At 38.9% G+C, this 24,742-nt stretch overlaps 1 protein-coding gene across 1 annotated transcript in view; it reads left to right on the top strand.

Moving 5' to 3' along the window:
• The window catches only part of EBF2 (EBF transcription factor 2), a 209,546-nt gene extending 187,362 nt beyond the window's left edge, over positions 1-22,184 (top strand). The window contains exons 12-16 of the mRNA XM_004619144.2: positions 1,057-1,122; positions 1,345-1,522; positions 3,120-3,305; positions 13,636-13,803; positions 19,335-22,184. Coding sequence (XP_004619201.1) covers positions 1,057-1,122; positions 1,345-1,522; positions 3,120-3,305; positions 13,636-13,803; positions 19,335-19,366 — 630 coding nt within the window. The 3' untranslated portion in view covers positions 19,367-22,184. The remainder of the gene's footprint in view (positions 1-1,056; positions 1,123-1,344; positions 1,523-3,119; positions 3,306-13,635; positions 13,804-19,334) is intronic.
• Positions 22,185-24,742: the final 2,558 nt, after the last annotated feature.

Here is a 24,742-nt window from a genome sequence, read left to right as displayed (position 1 = left end):
CCCTGTGCACTGCTGGGTGTGACCCTAAAAACAAAAAAAAAAGTATAAATTCTTATTCTTTTGAATTTAAGTAAAAATTTATTTTCTGTCAATTTATAGCATACTTTAATCTACATTCAAGCATTTATTGAACTAAGATATAAGTATACATTTAATACAAAAATTATTTTATATAAAATTTCTATGAGGTACATTTAAATGAACTTGCATATTATAATTCTTACATGAATGTGGTTAATTATTTTAGTGTTCTTTATTTTCAAATGTGCATCATATTAGGTATTTCATTAATTAGAAATTATAAAATTAAAAAATTTGCATTCTTATTTTAAGCACACAAATTACTTTTCTGTACTGTGAGTAAAATTCTAGCACCACAATTGCCTCTATATCACACCTTTATTTTCCTCTAGGAAAAATCCCCAGTCCCGCCATTAAATTAGATGATATCTGGAAAGTAGGTTAATAGCAATTTAAAAGGCTGTAAAAAACAGGAGGTAGAAAACACAAAATGAGAGAGAAGGGATTACTGATTGCTAATTCTCTCTGGTTAAAGTGAATGGTGGGGGGATATTATTGAAAGAATTCATCTTTCTTAGGATAAAATTTTACAGAAGGCATTGCCAAGATAATTTCAGTACTCTGGACAACTCCTTGGCAAGCAGCGCCACCCAGAACATCAATCATCTAAAGAATATTTGGTTAATTAGACTACCAACTTTTTTTTTTAAAGAATGGCTTGAAAGTAGTTTTTAATAACCCAACATTCCATTAATATTTTTAATCAACTCCATCCTTTCTTTGGCTATTTTTTGTCTTGATAGCACAAACTTTATGGAGTCATTTATGGAGATGAATTTCCTGTAGATAATTATAGGTGAATGCACATGTGCGGCTATATTCTACCTATGAAACTAAATGTATAATCGCTTAGCTAGTTATTTTCATTTTGGGAAGATGTCTGGACATTTGATTTTTAAATATAATTTTTCTTCATGTTTGACATTTGGGATTTTACCTTTTCTTCTACCCAACCCCTTCTTTCCCCTTTTCTAGGAAATGCTGTTGAAAAGAGCTGCAGATCTAGTGGAGGCCCTCTATGGAACACCACACAACAATCAGGTTTTGAACCCACATCTTGTTACACTGTATTGACTTTAGGGTTTATCCAGACTATTTATAGTCATAAACTTTTTACCTCAACCTGCCATTTTTGGGGGAGAGGGGGGATAGACTTGGTGGTGCTCAATATCTCTGGGGGTCAAAGTGGGTTCAGCCATATTCAAGGGGAACCCCTTAACCCTTCGACTGTGTTTCTATTCCCCTCACCCTGCCGTTTTGTAGGACATCATTTTGAAGCGAGCTGCAGACATTGCTGAAGCCCTCTACAGTGTCCCCAGGAATCCTAGTCAGATCCCGGCGCTCTCCAGCTCTCCAGCTCACAGTGGCATGATGGGAATCAATTCTTACGGCAGCCAGCTCGGAGTCAGCATCTCCGAGTCAACGCAGGGAAATAATCAAGGTATCACCTTCCTTAGCGTCAAAACTGAAAAAAAATACCCGTTTCAAAGGTTGCTCCTGCTGGAGTGAAAGGAGTTAAAGCTTGATTCATATATATTAAAAAGTGTGCCTCTTGATAAGTGATGCAATCATGTATTGAATGATCTCAACCTTGTAGGTAGTATATTATCACAGATAATAAATAATAGTGCATTCCTGATACCCATTGAAACTTTCTATGTGCCATGTAGAATCCTCTTACCTGAAGACTTTTAAGGGTGAGATGAATAGCTACAAGTTTAGAAAGATTTATGCTTACTGAAATTACATTTATAGGCACCATTTAAATACAGTTTATACTTCTATTGTCATAGTAAATTGGATAATGGAAGGAATCTGAGTTATTGCCGTTATAATCTCTTATACATAATTCTAAATTTTGATAATAATTGGAGAATGACATGAATTTTGGGGTAATTTCTGTTTATTTTCTCAAATATAAACAGTACAAAAGTTAACTGTGCTCTTACATGTGAAGGATATCATGTAATAATTCCTGCCACTGAGGCTGATTTTTATTAATATGCGAAACTAAGCATAGAATCTTTTAAAAGTATGTAGATGCTCCGAATGATGTCCCTAACCTTTGGCTATTTTTATTTCCAATTTCATGCCTCTAATGTAAAAGAATTTCTCCTTCTCATGCTCAGGCTGAAATCCCACAAAAGGGTAGTTAGGATATATATATATATTATCTTTTGGTTTTTCAAATTTGGATCGTTTCCTAAGTTGCTTGAGAGACAGTTATTCAGAGTGGGCTATTTCATGATATATTAGGTGATATTTCTCCACTGGGGTTCCAGAAGGCCGGGGAGGACTCGGCATCCCCTCCTCCAGTCCACTCAGCTTCCCGACACTCAGTTGCCAAAACTTCCAAGCTCTCAATAAAAAGCAGCTCACTTAGATGAATTTCTAATACTTTTTGTATGAAAAATGTTTCCCATTCGTACCAAAGACAGTAACAGCCTTGTCCTACCAGTTTCAAGGCTGTGATTTGCCGAATACTAGTGGCCCTTGAGGAATGTCTAGGCTGCCTTTTTTCCCCACCAATCAGAAAAGACACTACTGTAAGTTGAATTTGGAAAACACTAAATTACAAAATTAAACTGGATTATGTATTCTCTAGGCCGTTTGTATACAAACTTTGGTGAATGTTATCATTATGAAACATCTGACAAGCTTGATTTGTCAGATTTGTCAGATATTTGACCACAGAATGATTTTCCCAGCAATGTCCATGAAGGGGCTCGGGTGTTATGTAAAGTGTGACTTGGGGGAAATATCACTAGATGCTGCCATTAGCCATGTACTCCTTGGTGCCAGTCAGGGATGTTGCCTGCCTTTGAAAGTAGAGCAAAGGGGGCCTGCTAGCAATGTGAGATTGACAGGAAAAGAGAAAGGACGTTTATGAAAGCTAAAAGGAACCACTTGAATTCCAAACTACTTTAGCTCAGCTGGGTGATATTCAGCAATCTTTGGGTCAGGTAGACCTGTGAAACCAAGTGCACGGTCCATGTAGGTACTGGTTTCTTCACTTGGGCTTTTTCTTTGTCATCCAGGATATATCCGCAACACAAGCAGCATCTCTCCCCGGGGCTACTCTTCCAGCTCTACCCCCCAGCAGTCTAATTACAGCACCTCCAGTAATAGTATGAATGGCTACAGCAATGTCCCCATGGCCAATCTGGGCGTGCCAGGGTCGCCAGGATTTCTAAATGGCTCCCCCACCGGCTCCCCTTACGGAAGTAAGTGCTCTCTCCATCTCTTCAGCTCTCCTCGTCTCTCTGTTTAGAATTTCATTCTTTTATCTGACCAGCTCATGGAGAAGTAGCCCAGTTTCTTGCTGAAATTTCCTGTCTCTTGTTCTTTAGTCATAGCTAAACTTGGGCATGTGGAATTATTACTAAAAGCCTTTCGGGAGAAAGAAAATGAGTGGAACAATTTTCCTTTAAAGGAGACAGTAAACTGTGATTTGCATATGTATAAGAAATTAGGATTTTGTTTTTCTGTTTCAATTAACATTGTGTACACCCTTGAAGAAGTGATTGATTTAATCTTCATAAGAACCTTTTCAAGTCAGGATTACTGTTTCAGGTTACAGATAAAGAATATTAAGGACACACAGTTAACACACTTACCTAAGATCACATAGCTAGAATAGAACAGGGCAAGACTTTGGACATAACATTTTGGATTTCAAGTTCTTTAGGGTATGACCCCAAATCCTGCTCTTAGTGTGTTACTTGGTTTTCCTCTCCCTATATTCTCTAGTGAGATGGCACTGGACTACTTGCAAGAATGTGTTATATGGACATATTCTTGAGATTCTTATTATTAATCTATGAGGCAGCAACAAGCCAGGTGTCCCCAATAGTTATGAAAACTCATTTACATGGTTGTAGGGGCTAAGACAGAAACTCTCCCAGTAGTCTGAGGAGCCTGAGAGAATATGAATTTTTTAAAAATTGGATAGGAAACACTCAAAGCCAGGGAGAAACTCAGCATGGAATGACTGAAGTGCCTGAGTGGAGTCACTTGATATGCTGAGTCTTGTTGCAGTGCTATAATCAGGTCCTTTTTCTCCAAGAGTTGTTCCCTTGGTGCCTGGAATAGTGAAAGTCAGGAACAGCATGCGGGTATTTCCACCGCAGCTCAAGAAGAGACATCTAAAGATTTAGCCTTTCATTCTTTGGGGACACTCACCTGTTGTTGACTTGTGGATTATTTCTTTGATTCATATGCTTTATGTTTTGGTAAAGCAAGAAAGCTTTTGTTGAAACCTATTTAGAAAGATGTGAGGAGAGAGAAAGGGAGAAGTGTTGTGTCCAAGAGAGAACACAGGTCTCTAGAGTGGAAATCAGTAAGCGAAGAAACATTGAGACAAGCAAGCAAGAAAGTGTTCAAGGAAAAACATGTGCTTGAAAAACAAGCCTGATGCATACAGTTAGTGTTCTACACCATGTGATAAGGATTCAGTCACCAAGTAGTTAAATACTACTATTTAACTGGTCCTACTATTTAACTGTTTATCTGGTACTAGCTATTGCCAATACAACTAAAATCTGGTAGCTGTGGAAACATGAGTTTTGTATTGTAATTTGTTGATTGTCCAAATCAGTTAGATCAGAGTGATCTGAAAAAACAAACTTACTTATTTGCTTGATATTTTTAGCATTAGTGTCTAGTTATTTGGTTTTTGTTTTTATTATAGGTTAGGTACCATTATTACAATAGTGTTAACATGTATGGTTTTGATATACATAGTTAATGTACATCATCACCCCCAAAGTGTCCACCACTGACTTTATGTCACCTCTCGTTCTCCTCTTCCTTCCTGCATCCTGTCCCCAGCCCCCAATAATACTTGGTAATTTTAGTCTTGTAATTCAGGACCTAAAATTTATCATTTTTGATATGGTATAATTCTATCTTTTGTTTTTATTCTTTTTCCTCTGACACATTTTTACTTAAAATGATACTCTTTAGTTCCATAGTTGCATAGTATTCCTTTGTGTATATATACCACAACTTCTTTTCCACTCATCTTTCACTGAACATTTGGGTAATTTCTTTAGTTGGTCTTATACTAAGCACTGTGATGAACATAGGTGTGTGGATATAGTTTTTAATTATTATTTTTGTGTTTGAGGGATATATTCCACATAGCATAGTCATGTGTCACATGAAATAATAATTATTATATTTTTTAGACATATTCATACTGTTTTCCATAGAAGCTGAACCAGATGACATACCCACCAAGAATAAATGAGGGTTCCCTTTTCACCACATCCTCACCAATGCTGGTTGTTTATAGGTTTCTTGATTTGTGCCATTCTCACTGGTTTCTTACTGGTGTGATGAGATAGATCATTATCATTTTGATTTGCCTGTCTCTAATACACATTTTTATATGCCTACTGACCATCTGCATATCCTTGTTAGGCAAGTGTTGCTTGATTTCTTATCTATCTTATCTTGTTCTAAAAATGTTTTAGAGAATATTACTTGGTGGATAGGTAGTAAAAAATTTAAAATAGAAGCCACAAAAAACAGAGATAAAAGAAAAATCTATGTTTAGGAAAATTAGGTTAACCTAAGGCCAGCAGGGAGGGAGTTCAGTATCATTAAGGATTTCATTAATTTGGTTCTGAACTTACTAGATGGTAAAGCAGAGAGATGCATTATTATAAGATTTTCTGTCCACACATTAAAGTTAAATTTTTATTAGCTCAGGAGAAGCCTGGTTCTTTTGTTGGTAAGATCTTGGGGTGGTGTTTCCCATGCTTCCTTGTGGAGATGGTACCTTTATGTTATAGGGACCGTGTCTTTCACAGCCCTATAAATGATACAAGGACAAGAGAGCCCTAATGTAAATAGTATTCTACAAACATGGTGATTACAATAAAGTCATTCATGATTTCACTCTTTTTTAGATTTGGAAGGAAGGGAGGTTTAAAGTCACACATGCTCTGTGCAGGGCAACTCTGATTCTGTACTCTGGAGTTTCTCCTGGCAGTGCTGGACTATGTAGTGCTGGAGATTGAACTCAGTCCTCCAACATGTAAAGCATGGGCCCAGTTGCTTGTTGAGCCATTTCTCTGCCCCTTGGATTCCATATTAGAGCTTATAACTAAAACAATTCCTATCAGTGCCTCACAGCATGGATTTAATAAAAGTGATTATTATTTTCCTTCTAAAATATGAAGGACTATAAAATGAATTGCTCATGGATTTATAAATCATTCTATAGAAATAGAAAACTAGAAAACATGAGAAAACTATGCATTTTAATATTCAGTAGTATTGCACTGTAGCACTGTCTGTAGCACTGTCGTCCCATTGTTCACCGATTTGCTAGAGCGGGCACCAGTAACGTCTCCGTTGTGAAACTTGTTCCTGTTTTTGGCATATTGAATACACCATGGGGAGCTTGCTAGGCTCTGCTGTGCGGGCAGGATACTCTCAGTAGCTTGCAGGGCTCTCCGAGAGGGACTGAGGAAATATTCAGTAATATAAAAAAATGTTAATTTGTTTACACCAATAATATTAAGCAGAACCATACAAAATTAACTCCTTTAGTTTCTCCAAACGCCAATTTCACATAATTCTATTTGCACACAGATAAATAGTTACTTGATTAGGTCAAAACACATGAAATTGGTATTTTTGTCAATCCCAAATTGTCGATACATTAATACAGCGTATTGTGTGGTGATAAAGTAGGGAGAGTGGGAGGGCAGGAGAGGTAAAGAAAGGAGGGGAGAAGGAGCAGAAGACATGCAGGAAGAAAGATAAAGATGCAGGAAGAAAGATGCAGGAAGAAAGAGAAAGAGATTAGGAATGTTGGGTGTTAATTACTTTTTTTTTTTTGTATTAAACAATTCATTCAGTAGGAGGAATCCTTCTCATGCCAGTATGTGACAAGCTCCTCAAATATCTTTTTTTTTTTTTTTAAATATTTCATTAGTGACTCAATACTGATGACTGCCTGTTTCCTTCTTACTTGCTTCTCCGGAAAGGGTGGTGGCGGGGACTCACACCCTCCAGGTGGTTCTTTTTGTTGTGCAATTTCAGAACCTTTCTTGGAGTCTCCTTTCTGTTCCCTGCTGCAGCTGCCCACACTTGGGTGCTCCTTTCTGATAAAAGCACCTTTAAAAAAAATTTAGGGGGCAGAAAAAGAAAAAAAAATTTATCCTCTTCTTTCCTGGAGGGGGGCCATATCCTGCAGTGTTCAGGAGCTACCCCTGGCTTGGTACACAGGAGATCGTGCAGTGTGAGGGATTGAACCCAGACCTTCTGTATATTTTGTCCTCTTAATTAAACTCAGGCCTGGAGCGACAGCACAGTGGGTAGAGTGTTTGTCTAGCACGAGGTTGGCCTGGGTTCAATTCCTCAGCCCCTCTCGGAGAGACCAGCAAGCTACTGAGAGTATCCCGCCCACACGGCAGAGCCTGGCAAGCTCCCCATCGTGTCTTTGATATGCCAAAAACAGTAACAAGTCTCACCATGGAGACCTTACTGGTGCCCGCTCGAGCAAATTGATGAACAATGAGATGACAGTGACAGTGCTACAGTTAGTGAATCACGCACTGTCCTTTTTTTGATCACTCACTTTCAGTGCCACCAAGAAAGTAGCATTGTAGCACGGTCGTCCCATTGTTCATCAATTTGCTTGAGCAGGCACCAGTAACGTCTCCATTGTGAGAGTTGTTACTGTTTTTGGCATATCAAATTCGCCATGGGTAGCTTGCCATGCTCTGCTGTGCAGGCAGGATACTCTCAGCCACTTGCTGGGCTCTCCGAGAGGGATGGAGGAATCGAACCTGGGTCGGCCATATGCAAGGCAAACGCCCTACCCACTGTGCTATCACTCCAGTCAGAGAAAGTAATAACCTCCAAATCCTCTGATCATCATTAAACCAAAAGGGCATACACAGACTAGGAAAAGAAACCAGGAGTGGGAGGCATAGTAGAGGTATGCAAAGAATCACACAAACCCAACACAAGCAGGGGTTTGCTTTGAGTTGCAGATGATACGGATTTGCAGAAGTTGTAGTTGAGGAATGAGGGTTCCAAAGAGTGTATTCATTACAGCAATACTTCTCAATTATGAAGGAACAAACAATTCCATGAGGTTCATTCTAGTAGCGTCTGATCAGTAGTTTTAACTTTTAAGTTGTTTTTATTGATTGAAGTTACATAATTTACAATACTGTTAATGATGGTTTCTCATGCACACAATTCCAACACCACATCCATCACCAGTTTACTCACATGGCCTAAATTTCTAACCAGTTTGAGACTTTGTCTGTGAAATGAAAAACAAAGAAAATCCCAGACAGCAAACAAACAAACAAACAAAAACAGGGGGAAGCCATTTCATAAATTCAGTTGCCTGTATCTAGAACCTCTAGCCTATGCTTTTATTTTTCATTTTATTTTTAAAACAAGTCTTGATACCAGGCTGTGCCATGGAGATGTGTCTTGCCAGAGATGTTAAGAAGAAATAAAGCCAAGCCTCTAGGTCAAGTTGACTTGCAGTGCAGCCAACACAGAGTGTCAAAAAACCCTGCCTCTTTACTGCTTTCGCTCTCACACCACTTCAAAAATGGCCAAACAGATGTTTTTTCAATTTCACATACAAACTTCACTTCCTGGCGGTAGCAGTGTGTGCCAAGTTCCAGCTCAGTGCAAGTTTTTATGGCTGAATTCTAAACCCCTGACAATAGGGGGTTATAATGAAATGCTGACAGACCCCTTAGCGCCAACAAATGCAATGGCTCGATGCAGAGGAGGATATGTGCCCGGTGAGCTCCAGCTGGGACTGTGCAAGCCAATCAATCCTTATAAGAAGAAAAGTGGTTTTTCCTTAAATCCTATGTTCACAGAGATTTGGGGGCCAGACGTGCTTGCCTGTACTTTGGCCTCTATCCATAGAGAGAGAGAGATGTCCAGAGGAATCCTCAGTTGGGAGCATGTGTGATTAACTCTCCTAAAATGGTATCCCCAAAGATGGGCTATCCAACCAGCCTGCAACACCCCTGGGATCACTTCTTCCAAAGCAGAATAGCCACCAAGCAAATCTAAAGTTTGGGACCGAATCCATACAGGCAGGAATCCAATGGGTCCTCCGGGATTCCTGCTTCACGCACACAGTCTTAGACTATGCTTGAGGCCCAACATCATCATTTCAAAAATAAACCTCAAGACACTTTTCTATTGTAGTACTAAAGGATTATTATAGAGAACTAAGAAGCTATGAAAATTACTTTAAAGAGAAAGCATCACCACCCCACCTCAGCCCATCTGAACAACAACCTCTTCCGCAGTTTTATATATTCCTATGGTCTTTAGAAAAGAAAATAAGAGTTCTATTTATGGTGGTAAAATTCTCATTGGGGACAGTTTGAAAAGCATGTATATTAAAAAGAAAAAGAAAATGACACACTATATCTATGCCGACGTAGCCCATTGTTAACTTTTAAAGTACAGCTATCCAGGCATGGATAGATAAGTTCTGACAAAGTGCAGTATCCACTCCAATACACAAAAGGGATTGGGCCAGAATGAGCACAATGAAAGAGAAAAGCCACAACATTCCCACACTTGCATACATGATCCTCGGCTTCATATTATCCACCATGGGCTGGGCAGATTGCTCAAAGACTATATAGCTTTTATAGTGCACATGCTTTGCATGCCAGACACCTGGGTTCCACCCCTGGTACAGCATGGTCCCCAAGCACATCTGTGAGTGCCCCAGGAGTACTTCCTACTCACTGTTAGGTTTGGTGCCATTCCCCCCACTAAAACAAACAAAAATATGATATCCACACATCAGACATAGGTCCGATGAAGCAGACCTATGTCCTAACAATAGAAAACATGTATCTGGAGTGGTTTTGCATTGAAAAGTCAACTGCAACTAATAAACTTACCTTACTCTCATCCCTCCACCAGATCTTTCTCTAAAAGGAACCTTAGTTGTATTAACAATGTACACTAGTTATTTTTCTTTTACAGGTGATAAAAGACTTAATCCAGGATGAATATTAAGATGATTCAGAAATGTGATTGTGCTTGTTGCTGATACTTATTTTTGTCAAGGAAATACAAATTTCACATCTATATTTTTAGAAGCTTTTGCTAGTGTTTCATTACCAAAAATAACACACATTGTAGAGAAACTTGAAAATATGGACAAGAAATAAGAATAAAATTAAGAGCAGTTATGATATCATCAACTGATAGCAACTTTAGAAGTTTATATCACCTTATCCTAGACTTTCACTTTGTAAAAAAAAAGGTAGCAAGTGGGTTTGATGTATTTGCTTTATTCACCTAGAAAGAAGGCATATCATTCTGTCATTAAATAGTCTTCTATAAGATTACTTTTAATATTTGCTAGTTTTCCTTTGAATGGACTTGATAGTTAACCCAATTGTTGGTTAAAATTATTTCTCATTTTTTCATGATTCTAAAAATGCCCTTGAAAGATTTTTTTTACCCATTCATGATTATATCCTTGGGATTAATCTAGAAATGAAATTACCAGGTCAAAGGATATGCACATTTTAAATACTTTGGTATGCATTGCCAAAGTCCCTCCAGAGAGGTTAACACTCCCCTTAGAACAGGAAGAATATCTGTTTGCCTGCCCTGTTAATTTTTTCTTAATCTTTATCAATTTTGTAAGTGGAAAATAATATTTCATTACTGTTTTAATTAGCATTTTATTACTAATCCAGTCAAACTTTTATAGGTCTATAAAGGTCTTTTGGTTATCTTTATCTCTCCTTTTTTGACTTTGCTTTTCATGTCCTTTGCTCACTTTTTGAGGAATGCTTTTCTTTTTCTAATTATTAGCTATTGGAAACATGAACAGACCAAACATGAACAGAACAGAGTTATTGCAAATAACTTTCCTGATTTGTCATTTGCCTTGTATGAGTCACAGCAGCATTTTGCTATGTGGCAGATCTGTCGGGGATGTTCTGTTAAGGTTGTGGTTGAGAGAATTATGTAAATTACATAACCTCCCAATACATCTACAAGCACCTTTGAAGTTATGTTTTGAAAATAACTGTTAAGTCCACTTAGATTTACTTTAGTGTTTTACATGAGAAAGCACTCTCAATTTATTCTCAAAATGTCAGGCATATCATTGACCACTAATTTGAAATGTCACATTTATTAAGTATTACTTTTCATTTGTACCCTGAGTAAAAGACCTTGCTCTGTTGCTGAACTTTATTTTGTTCCAAAGACTTGTCTGCCTATTTATATGCTACTATTTTCTGATTACACTGAAGTAGACATACTGTAAAATATAATACCTGTCAATATAAATTCCTCCTTTGAAAAGATTCTAAAACGTTCGCAAGACTTTTTGGCTGTTGCATTGTCTCTGTTCTTTTAAACCAATAGCATAGAAATTGTATTTGCATTTACAAATTTCCTTTCAGGATTTCTACTATAGTCATGTTATATTTTAAATTACCTTGAATATAATTTGGCAGCTTATAATTTAAAATGTTTTAAATTGTCACGATTTCATTCTGTGCCCACGTAGTGCTAAAATTTTTTTTGTGTGTGTCACTTTGTAAAGTTTGAGGTGACATCTCTTCCACTGAACTACAGCCGCATTTGATCTAATGGACTTTACTTTGGGATCTGATATTAGAAAATTTATAAATACTTGAAGTAGAATAAAAGTTGTGTGTATCTGTCACATTATAAAACCTTTCTCTACTGTGTGTTTTCAGGGAGGTTTATAGTTACAAACACAGAAAGGGGTGATTGTGATGCTTGCATGGATCACATAGGGTGATAAAGATTGGACTGTGATCAGAATCAGGGCCCCCAGGCTCTCAGAGTTTCTTTGACCTCTACTTCCTCATGGAGAGACCCCTCCCCCACCACCACCTCTCATTTCAGTGATATTAAGATCAAGACTAGAAAAGGTTTTGCTTGAAACTATGAACATGATCTATTCCAAGTGCTTAACCCCATACTCTATCTTCCTGTCTTATATTAACACAACTTCTTCATTTGTATTTTCAGGTATTACATGATATTCTTTTAGGAATTTATCTAATTTTTCATTCTACTTTTTGTGTTTGTATTACTCAAGGAAGGACATGTTCAAATATTTCTTCAATACAGCTTTTTAAAATCAGGACTATGTTAGGATAAGTGAGTTTTAGGGAAAAGCTACCGAATATTTTTAGAGAAAGAAAGACTTTGAGGCCTTCAGTTTGCAGTTTGGCTATAAAAGATGTCATATTGGTGGTTGTCATGTTGTATGATATTTGATGGCAATATATGAAATGGTATGAGTATAGAATATCTTTAAAGTATATGTTTATAGGAATGGGAGTGGCAGAAATGACCTTTATAGGATCTCAGAAAATTTTATCTTCAATTCACTTTGTACATGATCTTTTAATCCTAAGGCATATTTGTGTTCTCTCAAATTTTTCTTTTTGAGAAAGCTGAGTGGCTAGAGAGAGGGAGAGGGAGAGAAAAGAGAGAAAGTACAAAAATGAGCAATCCTACATTTACTATGAGCTTTGCCTAAGTTCCAGCAATTTTTAAAATAAGTCATATGACTTCGGTTGAGAATCCTAGAGATCCTGCTAAAACAAGTCCCTAAAACTTGACTTAATATTATAACATTCATAAGAATTTCACCATTGTTAACTCTAGTTAATTCTTTTATTGAGTAAGCTGAACATAGAAGCTAAAATCATCTACTTTAGTGATATATCTTAATGTCAGATCCACATTAGAAGATGAACTACTTCATTGTGTACATTGACATTATATTTCTTGAAAAGTGCAACAGTTAGCTTTTGGCTTTTTTAAAAAGTAATTTTAAAATGCTGGTATCGTTGATATTGGAGTTATTTCCCTACATGTTTTGTCAAAAGAGGCTGACTTTCAGCTTTACTTCCCAGGAGCTCTGAAAGCAGAGGGAGAGAAGATCATTTCCTAAAAGCTAATAAGCTTTCTCATTTTATGAGAACATGGCCGTAGAGATGACACTTACAGAGAAGATGTTCATGCTGTAGGTCAAGCCTTTGCACCTTGAAAGTTGACCCCTCCACCCCCACCCTAAAGCACATATATCCCAGTTAGGTCTTCCTTTTAGGGTGGGGAAAATAAAAGAAGCTTTCATTCTTGAATACATTTGATAGCTGCATTTCAGACATTGGTTTTAGTCCTCGCGTTACATTTTGACTCATGCATTAAGACCCTTCAAACATCTCTTCCTGGTGACTGATGCCTTCCTGGCTTCCGGGGCAGAAGAGCGCTCTGCCCTCTCCGTGTTTTCTTCATCTGTTGCCCTCTTCCAGTAGGATGACTGCCCTGCTTGTTGTATACGTGTCTATTCTTCCCACTGGACAGGGTGGGGACATTTTCACATTCAACTTTTTGTAATCTGGAATCTGGAATAATGCCTGGAACAAATTACTTTCTCCGTGAGTGTACAGAATGTGTGTACTGAAGAGAAGAAACGTAACTCCTAGCTGTGCCCATTTCTAAGAGGGTTGTGCGTTTGCTTTCCAGTCATGTCATCAAGCCCCACTGTTGGATCTTCCAGCACGTCCTCCATTCTCCCGTTTTCCTCTTCGGTTTTTCCTGCTGTCAAACAGAAGAGTGCCTTTGCCCCTGTCATCAGGCCCCAAGGCTCCCCTTCACCTGCATGCTCCAGTGGCAATGGAAATGGATTCAGAGGTAAGCAAAGCTACCCCTTTGGGAGTAAGCATGCTATGTGTGCCGCAGGGCCAGCAAAATCAGAGCAAACAGCACAGCATCATCTCGTATCTCTGTTTTTCCTACAAAGAGATGTTTTGGTGTGCTCATCGTGGGGCACGGGAATGGTTTATCCACCTGGGCTAGCACTCTCTCCGGCTGCATGATGAGGGGAAAGCAAAGAAGTCGGCCAATAATTCTGCAAGGTCACAGAATTAACGGCAGTAGAGCCACACGTATCCTCTGAGTGGGTCTGGACTCTTGTTCTCTTCAAGGTCATGCCAGTATTTCCTGAAGGTGCCTGGCCATCACATCCAATGCCGTAGAATGGTTACTACTTACCTAATTGGTTTATCATCTGCAGTGCAGCCCTTGGCCCAAATGAACAGGATCCATCAGGAGCAAACAGCAAGTTCTGAGAATTCTGGTTCCATGCTAGTCAAATTGATAGCAGGTGCCTGATCAGAGGTGGGATAGGGAAGAGAAAAAAAAAACCCAACTTCTAAGAACAAAAATCACCCGTCAAATCCATTTTTGAGCAATATCCTTAAATATAATATGACATGATGTAACACAAATGTGATGAGTACATGAGAATCTAATCATCTCACTGTGAATGGGAGGCAGCTGATGGCAAAAGAGCAAATTGGAAACTGCTGAACACTAGAAATCCTGACGACCCACATTATTTTTAGGCTGCTTCTCCAAGTCTTGACGGGAAAACATTTAGAACAAACAGTGTTGGATGAAGCTGAAAAGGGCAGAAGTTTGGTAAGCCCTTGTTTATCACAGCTTTTAGAGGCAGCAGAGCCTTGAAGAACTGTACTGTCACTTGGCACCTCTGCCTCCCGGCTTCAGGAGACTGCATGGGCTCCTGATCTTCTGGGGATGCCTGTGAAAATCCTTCTTCACTTGTGGCTGAGTGGAGTTCCAGAAGTTACATTGGGTTCCTTCCCATTATCACCTTGGAGACCACGGTGACCCCTTGACATTAAGTGACTTAACAGAAACTGTGAGAGGATATCTGAAAGCCAGCGCTCCGAAGAGATGAGTCCGTGGAAATTCTTTTACTTCTGACTTAGCAAAGCAGCTGGATTACATGCCACCCAACATGTGGGCAGTCAGAAGCAACTATATATTTGAGGAGTATTTTGTTTGGTTTTCGTCCAGATGTTTGACCATAGAGAAATAGACACGGCGGATAGCTAAGTATCTCCACCTGTCCTGACTTTCATCAAGCACCATAGGTTTCCACCATTGTTAGGAGGTGAACTCAGACAGGTTTTCCATGATGGCTTCATATCCAGATTGGAAAGGGAAAACAATTGCTGAATATTTATTGTAACTTTCCCCCACCCACTGTCACTTCTATGATGCTATCTTCCTATTCCAAGTTCTTTGGTTCTAGTCAGGCCTTTTAAACCAAGTGGGGACAGGGGGAATCACTCAGGATTTATTTTCCAATGCAGAGTGTGAGACCAAAGTTAACCCAATATCCAGATTTTCCTTGATAATATATGATAGGACAAGAAGACAGGAAGAATATAGCTCTTTCTGTATTCTAGGAAACATATACACATACTCTTAGTTGCACTTTATTTTTTTTCATGTTTTATTTTTTTTTGGAGGTCACACCCAGCTTATTCTTGGTTCTGCATTCAGGAATCATTCCTGGTGGTGTTCAGTAGACTATATGAGGTGCCGGGGATCAAACTCAGGTTGGCTGTATGCAAGACAAGGTCTCTACCTACCATATATCACTCTAGCCCCTTTAGTTGTAGCATTGTATCACTGTTGTAGCACTGTTGTCCCGTTGTTCATCAATTTTCTTGAGTGGGCACCAGTAACGTCTCCATTGTGAGATTTGTTGTTACTGTTTTTAGCATATTGAGTAGGTGATGGGTAGCTTGCCAGGCTCTGCCATGCCGGAGGGATACTCTCGGTAGCTTGTCTGGCTCTCCGAGAGGGGTGAAGGAATAGAACATGGGTCGGCTGCATGTAAGGCAAACGCCCTACCCGCTGTGCTATCACTCCAGTCCTACCCCTTTAGTTGTACTTCAAATAAAAGAAAGTGTAGCTTGCCTTCCATTTCTCACATTCCGCACATTCTGTTGTCTATGAGTCTGAGTCAGAGAAGGGGGACTGGTTGTCTTAGAACTTCCAGACCCTCAGCCCTCAGAGACACCAGGACAAGTTTTTCACTGGTCCTTGTGGCTTATCAACCTTCCTTTTCCTCTTGCTGCAAACTTAAGACACCTGATGGTTGGAGTTGGCCCAGAGCACCAGTAGGGTCTATTTTCCAAAAAGATAAGAAAACAAGAGAAATCACTGAGGCCTCTTGGAACCCTGAGACCCTGCCTTGGTGGCAGCCAGGCCTCTGGTTCCAAGCATCACCGTGTTGCTGGGTCTGAGTGTTGAACCATCTAGCCTAGTTGGTATCATGAGATTTTCCTATGAGGATACAACAGACTTTAAAAGAACTGCTCTAGGATCCTTAGTCATTTCAGCTCCTGTTACCATAATCACTATATTAGGCTGTGAGCGGTACAATCTTGATGGTGCAGATGTGACAATTTAGCTGGTTACCCACAGGCATAGATTCTAGTTTCATTTCAATAGATTCACTACTAGGCCATAAGCTTCTTTAGAATTTACAATCATTCCCTACCCCAAATTTACCTGATGATTTGAACCTAAAAAGAAATAATTTGGGCCTCATACAGCCCTTAGACCACCAGGTGTTGCTTAGGGTGGCAGCCAGTCCTCTGATTCTACGCATCACCGTGTTGCTGAGTCTGAGTGTTGAACTATTTGGCCTAGTTGGTCCAGTGTTGCAGGAAGTGAGGACACTAGACCTGACTACACCAAGTATATGTTGGAGTTCTAGGTCAGCTCTTTCTAGGCTGTGTGATTCTCTACAAAATTATTACTTCTTAGAGCTTTAAGTTTGAATTCTGTTAAATAGAAAAGCTGAGAGCTATGAACAAGGATCCACGTGAAACAATTTGGATGAAGATCTAGAAAAGTCATGAATATTTTATGCAGCCCAAAGAGGAAGACAGGGGTTGGCAAAGGCTACCTATCCGACTCCCACTGGTCCTCACTTAGAACACGGTGAATAGAAACTCAAGGCCAACATGACAAAACGCCTCATTGATAGAGAGGAAGAGAAACCAGCAGACACTGAAGACACTGAAGTCTTGGAACGAAGAAATCCAAGGCTTGCAAGGAAGATAAGTACCATCCGTTTTGAGATAGATGAGATTGTGAAAATGTGGGGGATGTGTGCTGAGGAGCTGGCTCCTGGCTCTTTCCTGGACCTGACAGGGTGATGGTCTGAATTACCTGCGGAGGGCATGTGCAGCCGGAACCGCCCGAAGACCTCTTGATGCAAGAGGCTGAACCAGGTGCTTTTTACTTTCTGCAAATTGTCTGAAGCCTCACAGGTGATCGCAGGGAGGCAGTCATCCAAGTTTTAGTTAAGTGACTTGCCTAAGGCCACATACCAAGTGATTGGTGGCTGGAAATCAAACGTTTGACTCCAGGTTTGGCTTTGACAGCCCGGTTCTGCAGCAGTGGGAATCATGCACACCCTCTCTTCACCCTTACCCATTGTTACCCTCCACCTGGACCAAAAGGGGATTCTTGCTTCCCTAATGCCAAAGGTTTCAACAAATCGGGATGAGCAGAGTTCAGTGACACACACCCATGCCCCCATGAAAATGCTTACTTTTTCTCCATTTAAATTCTGCTTTCTGTCTGTTCACTACGGTTTCTACGAACAGAAAGGCAGGGTCATCATGTAGCAGAGATCCAGCCCACTTCGTGCCTGATGTGAGACTAGGAACAAGGGAAATCGGTGAGATCTGTTGTTCTTCTGGCATGCAGTGGATCTTGTTCTTTGAACAGCTCTGCCCTTTTAATAAACTCCTTAGGCATCTCTCAGAGGACTCAGTAAAAGGAAGAGGCTGATGAGCTTTAAGTGGAATAGACAAGTTGAAGTTGAAAATCAGAATCTTGACAGTGAGCTCCAAGTGCACCATTTCTTGGCCCACCCTCCACCTCATTCATCAGGCATTTACAATTGATGAGTATAGATTGTTGGGATAATATTATCCACTCTATGCCTGATTCGTTTTCCAGCTCCCTCCAGGAAACAAAATAAAATAAAAAAAAATTAAAAAACCTCCTACACTCCGGGATAATTACCAAGGCTGCTATATCTCCAAATCATCTGGGAGTGTCCAGAATTGAACTGCCTTTATTGAAAAGTTACATCGATTCAATATATAGTAATACAGGCAAAAATAATTAAGGCTTTGCTAGCTGTGTAAGACCTTAATCCAGATCTCACAAACATTCAATAAAAGCTGTATGGGCAGGGAACTAGACGGCTGACAATTTAGCCAGACAGAGAATAGCTAGTGCAGAGAGAAGAGGCAGAGAAGAGAGGAGGAGGGCTGAGTAACGGGGAGATAGAGAAAAGGGGGGTGGGGTAGAGAAAGATTGGAGAAAGCAGGAAGAATTTTGGTCATTTATTGTAAGCCTGAAATTTGTAAGCTTAGTAAGCACCACACACTAAATGCTTCTGTGATGAGTTCAAAACAATGAAACTTAGAGAATCAAATTCTAGTTGGTGTTTAAAGTTTCAATTTTGCCAATTTCCAAGCATGTGAAGATTCTGTGGGTTCATCACTTAAACTCCAAGGGCAGAGGGACACATTCTGTTGTTCTGCTTTATTTCACCTACCGAGGGAAATCCTTGGACATGATCATAGCTGAGCAGCCTCCTTCATATTCACTTGATTACATGGGAGAGACATGGAGTGCTGCCTTTGGGTAGGGGGTGAAGAGCAGAGATTGAGGCGACTCCCCTATTAGAAACTAAATGAAACTCAATGAACTCTTCTATTCCAGTAGATTGACTTTCATTCGAGACTGAGTATCACTTATCAGCCATGTACACCAAAGGAGGTTAGAAAAAACTATATATAAATAAATCTTAGCAAGATAGACACCCAGCATGGAAAAATAGAAGTTCATTATAAAAAAAATGCCTAGTAAGCTCAATAGACATGATTTCTGTCCTTTTTCCTGTTACAACGAAGTGACTTGGCTCTGCGTAATCTACATGGTGCAATGCAAATGTCTAATCAGGAAAATATCTAATAATGAAAGGTGATCATAGATATTGCAATTTAGCTTTTGTGTTTTTATCTGTTATATCCTGTAAAGGCCCCATTAATGTAAAGCCAAGCAAAATATAATTGTGGCCTTCTAAGCAAAAGTTCAATAAGCTTTTCCTGTGTTTCAGAGACTTGTTGTTTGGATTCTTGGGTGCTTTTACTAGGCAGTCTGCAAGAATAAACCTGGAGAAAAAGTCCAGAAAAAGGGTTTTTCTGGATTTTACCAGACTTTATATCGACCCTATGCCCTGGCCCCCTCTCTGGTTTGTGGACTCTAATATGAAGAGTCTCTGAGTCTCATTCCTGTGCCTCTCTCTCTTCTTACAGCCATGACCGGTCTTGTGGTGCCCCCAATGTAAAGAAGAGGAAGAACTGCTTTCTTATAGCACAAAACTACTTATTCTGATGGACCAATAATGAGGAAAGCACTCTGAGCTCTGTGGGGAGAGCTGAGCCCCAAAATGAACATAATGGACAGATTTGGGTATGCAAGGAGCCTGCATCTTACCTGGTCTCATGTTTGTCCTGTAGCTCTGATGATAGCTACACAAACTGACTGTCTTGGGGACAAGGACAAAAGATATCATTGACGTAGTCAGTGCTAAAAGCAGAAATGCAATTCTTTGTTATGAACATTATGAGAACCACCTTCCTATGTTTGTAAAATATTTAAGAAAAAATTGGCAAACAATTCATGCTTAATATTTTGGATACTATTTGTTTTTCTTTGTAGGAAAAAATGTTGAAAGTTTCTATTTTCTATGAAGCCTTTCAGATACCAATTTAGTTTATGCAGAAAAAAAAATTGAACAAAACAGGGTACCAGCATGGAAGACTTTCTTAAAATGAAACCTGAATTGAATGATGAAATGTTGTATGTGTGTTTGATTATAGTTTAATCTCTTAAAAAAACAAAAACAAAAAAAGGGAAAAATTTTAAAATGTTTTACAATTATTTAAATAAATAAACGTGTAACTTATTGTAAGTAGAAGTAGTTATTAAGACCTCTTGGAAGAGAAAAAAATTCTCTTCCTGATGTAAAATGAAAATGATGCAAACATGTAGTAACAGGTTAAAAAAAGTGTGTGATTATTACTCAGTTACTTACTAGACTCTTACCCCCTGTCCTGCATTCCCTTCTTTTTCCATCTTTTATTGACCCATGGGCAAGAATATGTACCTGTGTAGATTCCTATAGAACAACTTGATGCCGAAACAAAAATGTCCAGGCACAGACATAAACACCCATCATTCATCCCCAGCTCCATCTGCTTTCTAAATAGTATCTATGTCCCTTTTACTATTCACTCTGTGAATTTTTTAAAGCTTCTATTAGCTATCTACGTTTTCCCCTGAGCAATGCAGAGAATTACCATATTTCAGTGCACCCCAGGTTTTGAGTATCCTGGGGAAAGAAGTAGCTCATCTCAAATATGAGTTCAAACCACACAACTTTGCCAGCCAAGCAGCCTCTTTCATACTTGCTTGACAGATCTATTTGCTTTTAAGTGTTTTCCTTTTTTTATCAGAGGATTTTGAAAACATGGTTTGAAGAAGATGACTCTGTTTCTTGAATCTTAGCATATCCGCATTTTTTCTTTTCTCTGTAGATTTCCACTGTCATGACATTAAACTCTCTTGAAAATTCACTTGACGGTTTCCCGGTAAGAATGAGATGGAAAGAGCCCTAAGTCCCTCTCCTGATCTGTGAGGAAATGGGATTTCAGGTTCTTGGTAGGGTCAGTAATCAGAGACATCAATGTTCTAAGCAGTTACCCAGTCTTGCAACAGATTCTCCCAGCTCTTGAAACTAGTTCCTTAAAGAAGAGTCCTTGTAACAGTTGCTAACAGTGACTGAGTTGTGAAAAGTGAAGTGATGCTGGAGATGTACCCAGACCCATCAGGGTTGCCAATAAGCATGCTATTTTTTTTTCAGGCTAGGGTTTTCCCTGCTGACTTGTTGGCATCACAGTGCAGTCTCTACGTAGACTGCTGTTTGGGATTCTGGGCTGGGCTTCTAACATTAGAAATTGATACAGCTCTCATGGAAAGATATCTTTAATGCATCTGAGCCAATCTTAGATGACTTCACAAATTTCCCTTTTTCCCATTGATACATTTCCCCCCTGCCTATTGAACCCTTAACAATCTCATTTGCTTTTAATCTATTCTGGAATTATCCAATATGACCTAAATACTGTTTCTATGCACATGAAAATCCAAGGTTTCAGAAAACGGACGTGCTTATCATTTCTGCACATAGTCCCTCATACCCTGGACTTAACACACCAAAATACAGGGAAACACACCATTTGAGAAAGTTCCCAGCGGAAAAAAAAAAAAACCAATGAGGAGGGAGGAGTTGGTGGTGTACCATCCCAATGTGAAGGCAGATCAAAATTAAGCATGCTTAGACCTGGATTTGAGCCAATGCAACATAAGGAAATGATTTTTTTAAGTAGCATTGCTTTTAGAATCTGTGAATTTTGCTCTTGCATGAAGATGAGTGCAGTACTGTCTTCAAAATGATTGTAGAATTTGTTGGTAGCTTTACACCGAAAAATGTGCGTAACTAAATACCAGACATTCCTGATCATTCAGCTAGAACCTTGACAGCAGCAAATCTATTTAATTGTACAAATGTGTGTAAGGATTATTTTTAGTGTACTAATAAATTAAAAACAAAGCTACTCTGTCCTCTTTAGTCATTGCTGTTAAATCATTCTGGTCCCAGGTTATTTTTGTGCCACTTGAATATGAGTATTTCTATAGGTAACTACAAACTATATCTTATCTTTGTAAGAGGAGCTGTGTAAGATTTTTCATTTAAAGGGACAATTTACTTCATTATTTATCGTACTTTTTGTTATAGCATCATAATTTTTCCCAGTTTTTCTTTGCACATTTCAATATGCATGGTTTAAAAACCATTATCTTCCCTACCTTTTGTACAGTGAGTTCTCATTTTCAAACTGTATAGTTCCATTTTATTGTTTTGCTTTGTCAGTTATAAACAGTATAAAGTTGCTATGCACAGAGCTTTTTGTAAAGACGGCTTTTTTGTTTACTGTTTTTAATGGTCTTACTTATGAAAGAATATCTTGTTTGTAAAATGAATATGTCTACTTCAGTTTTAAACTTTAAATTATCCTAACAAAAAATAAAATTTTTGTACTGTAAAAATGATTGCAACTTTGACTTTATTGTTCAAGAGGAAAAATTGTAGCTTAGGATTTAGTCTTAAGTTTAGAGATTATCTCATAATTGCTAGTCCCTAAGCACTGTTTTTGCTTATATGGAATATTTTCTGAGGTGTTCACTTGAAGGAGAGAATACGTTTGATGTCAGGCAATTTTTTGGTATTTATCTCCATGCCCCTGGTCAAATTCTTTTAAAAGGATTCAAAGGGTCTTATTTTCCATGTGAGATTTTGACTATGGAATTCTTAGAGCAACAGAGCAGTTTAGTTATAGTGGAAATTTCTTGCTCAACAAATGTTATAATTAATCCATCAGACATTGGATGTAGAGTAGAGAAAAACATATGATCATGGGAGGAAATAGTTCATAGAAGATAAAATCCTACAGGAAGATAGAGTGGCTCTAGGAACTCAGAAAAGACAGTGATCAATAGAAGATGAAATGATCAAAAAAGTTTCTATGGAGCAAACAGGGTTAAACCCGGCCTCAAAAAAATGGTAAAAATTTGCTACAAAAGTTGGTAGTGAGAACTGATGGTTAAAAAGCCATCATGAACAAAGACATGTAAGAAGACTAATACTAAGCATGATTTCAGCCAGAATATGCACCAATCATACTCATCACTAGTTTACCTCATTTATTTCTCTTAAGTTTTAGATATCTTCAAACCACATAAATTACATATATGTGTATAATATTCTTGTGTAAGTCAATGAGATAGATGCTTCTCAAAACAATGAGTTGAGAATGTCATAGGTTTGGATTTTCTCCATGAAGGCTATCAGCCTCACATCTCATCTGCAGACCTTAGATTAAAGATCATTTACTCAAGGTGACCTTCGCTCACCTCCAAACATGCATATATCTCTCACTTAACATTCTTCATATTTGTGTCTCTATCATAATTTGCATTTGTTTGTTGCTCACAATAGACCAAAGACTCCTAAGGAAAAGGACCACATCTGACAGTGCCTTGTGGGTAACACTGAGCCTGAGTGTGTCCATCAAATGCCTGAAGTACTCAACAAATGCTTGTTGAATGAGTGAATGAGCAGACTGAATTCTGATCCCTAGAGGCAACTATGTCTTGTCATGTGGGAGAGGTAGCTGATCTGTCACAAATGAAAAAAATAGCATCATTTTGAGAATAAATTCCTTAGGGACTCTTTTGTCAGTCAACTAATAAAAAGATGATGAAATGTGTTTATAATATAATGTGACTGGTTGTTTAATAAAAGCAAGAAATTCAGAAAGGGAGAGAAATGAGGACCTGGAAACCTTTGTGTGGTAGCCTGGTGAGTATATTGTTTTGTCCCTTGATTCTCATAAGAATCTGTGAAATAATGTGGATTTTCACAATGCTCAGATATATGTGCAAGAACTGCGATGCTGTAGAGGAATCTATATTTTAGTCCTGTTCCAGACATGGCATTGGACTTTTTGGTTACACACTTGCCTCTCAAAGAGGTTGTGGTACATTCACCAAACTGCGTACTTCAAACTGGCTGTAGGGTACTGAATGTGAGAGAGTGAGGAGACTTAAGATTTGAGAATTGCCAGGGGACTTGGTCCAAAAGGACAGTGTCTGCATGTCAGAGAGTTAGACTTTATCTGCTAAGATTGTGATGCATCTAATGGGAAGCTATTAAAGGAATTGATCTTAAGCAGACACAATAACAACAGTGTGGGCCACCAATTGCAGGGGATGATTACTGAAGGCAAGGGCATCAATCAGTTAAGGTTTAAAGACAGTTGAGAAGCAGGGTCTAAAACTGCTATTCATTCTTATTGATCAGTGCCTTGGTCTCCTTCTTAGTGTCATGCCAGGTGAAAAATGCTTTTAAATGGCCACTGCGTTTAGGAAACGATTGTAATAATTCGACAAGATTGATAGCAGTGATCTGAGAGAAATTTCACAGTTTGGTAGAATTTCCTGAGAGGTCAGATATGGGAATGAGGGCTGGAGAGACAGTGCATGAATGAAGGAGTCTTCCTTGTGTGCAGCCGACCCCAGTTCAATCCATAGCACTATTTGGTCTCCTGAGCATGTGATCCCCTGTGCACCAGTCAGAGAAACACTCAATGATATGTGGAAATGAGGGAAGATGAGGTGAGGAGAACCAAGATAACTTCTAGTTTGTTAGACTATACGTGGGTTGTTTTTTTTTTTTGTGCCACTTTTCCCTAAAGTAGGAAAGAGAGAAGGTAACAAGTTCTAGGAGATGTAAAGATATAATGACTTTAAATTTGGCGCAACTTGTGCAATCTGTCCTTCCTTTTGTTGGATAGCTGAAGAATAAAGACGAGAGAAGAAAGAAAAAAAGAAGGAAAGAGAGAGGGAGGGAGGGAGGGAGGGAGGAAGGAAGGAAGGAAGGAAGGAAGGAAGGAAGGAAGGAAGGAAGGAAGGAAGGAAGGAAGGAAGGAAGGAAGGAAGGAAGGAAGGAAGGAAAAAAGGAAGGAAGGAAGGAAGGAAGGAAAAAAGGAAGGAAGGAAGGAAGGAAGGAAGGAAGGAAGGAAGGAAGGAAAAAAGGAAG

This window comes from Sorex araneus, chromosome 7, assembly GCF_027595985.1.
Source record: "Sorex araneus isolate mSorAra2 chromosome 7, mSorAra2.pri, whole genome shotgun sequence".
Classification (NCBI taxonomy): domain Eukaryota; kingdom Metazoa; phylum Chordata; class Mammalia; order Eulipotyphla; family Soricidae; genus Sorex; species Sorex araneus.
This window is presented reverse-complemented; position numbering and strand designations above follow the sequence as displayed.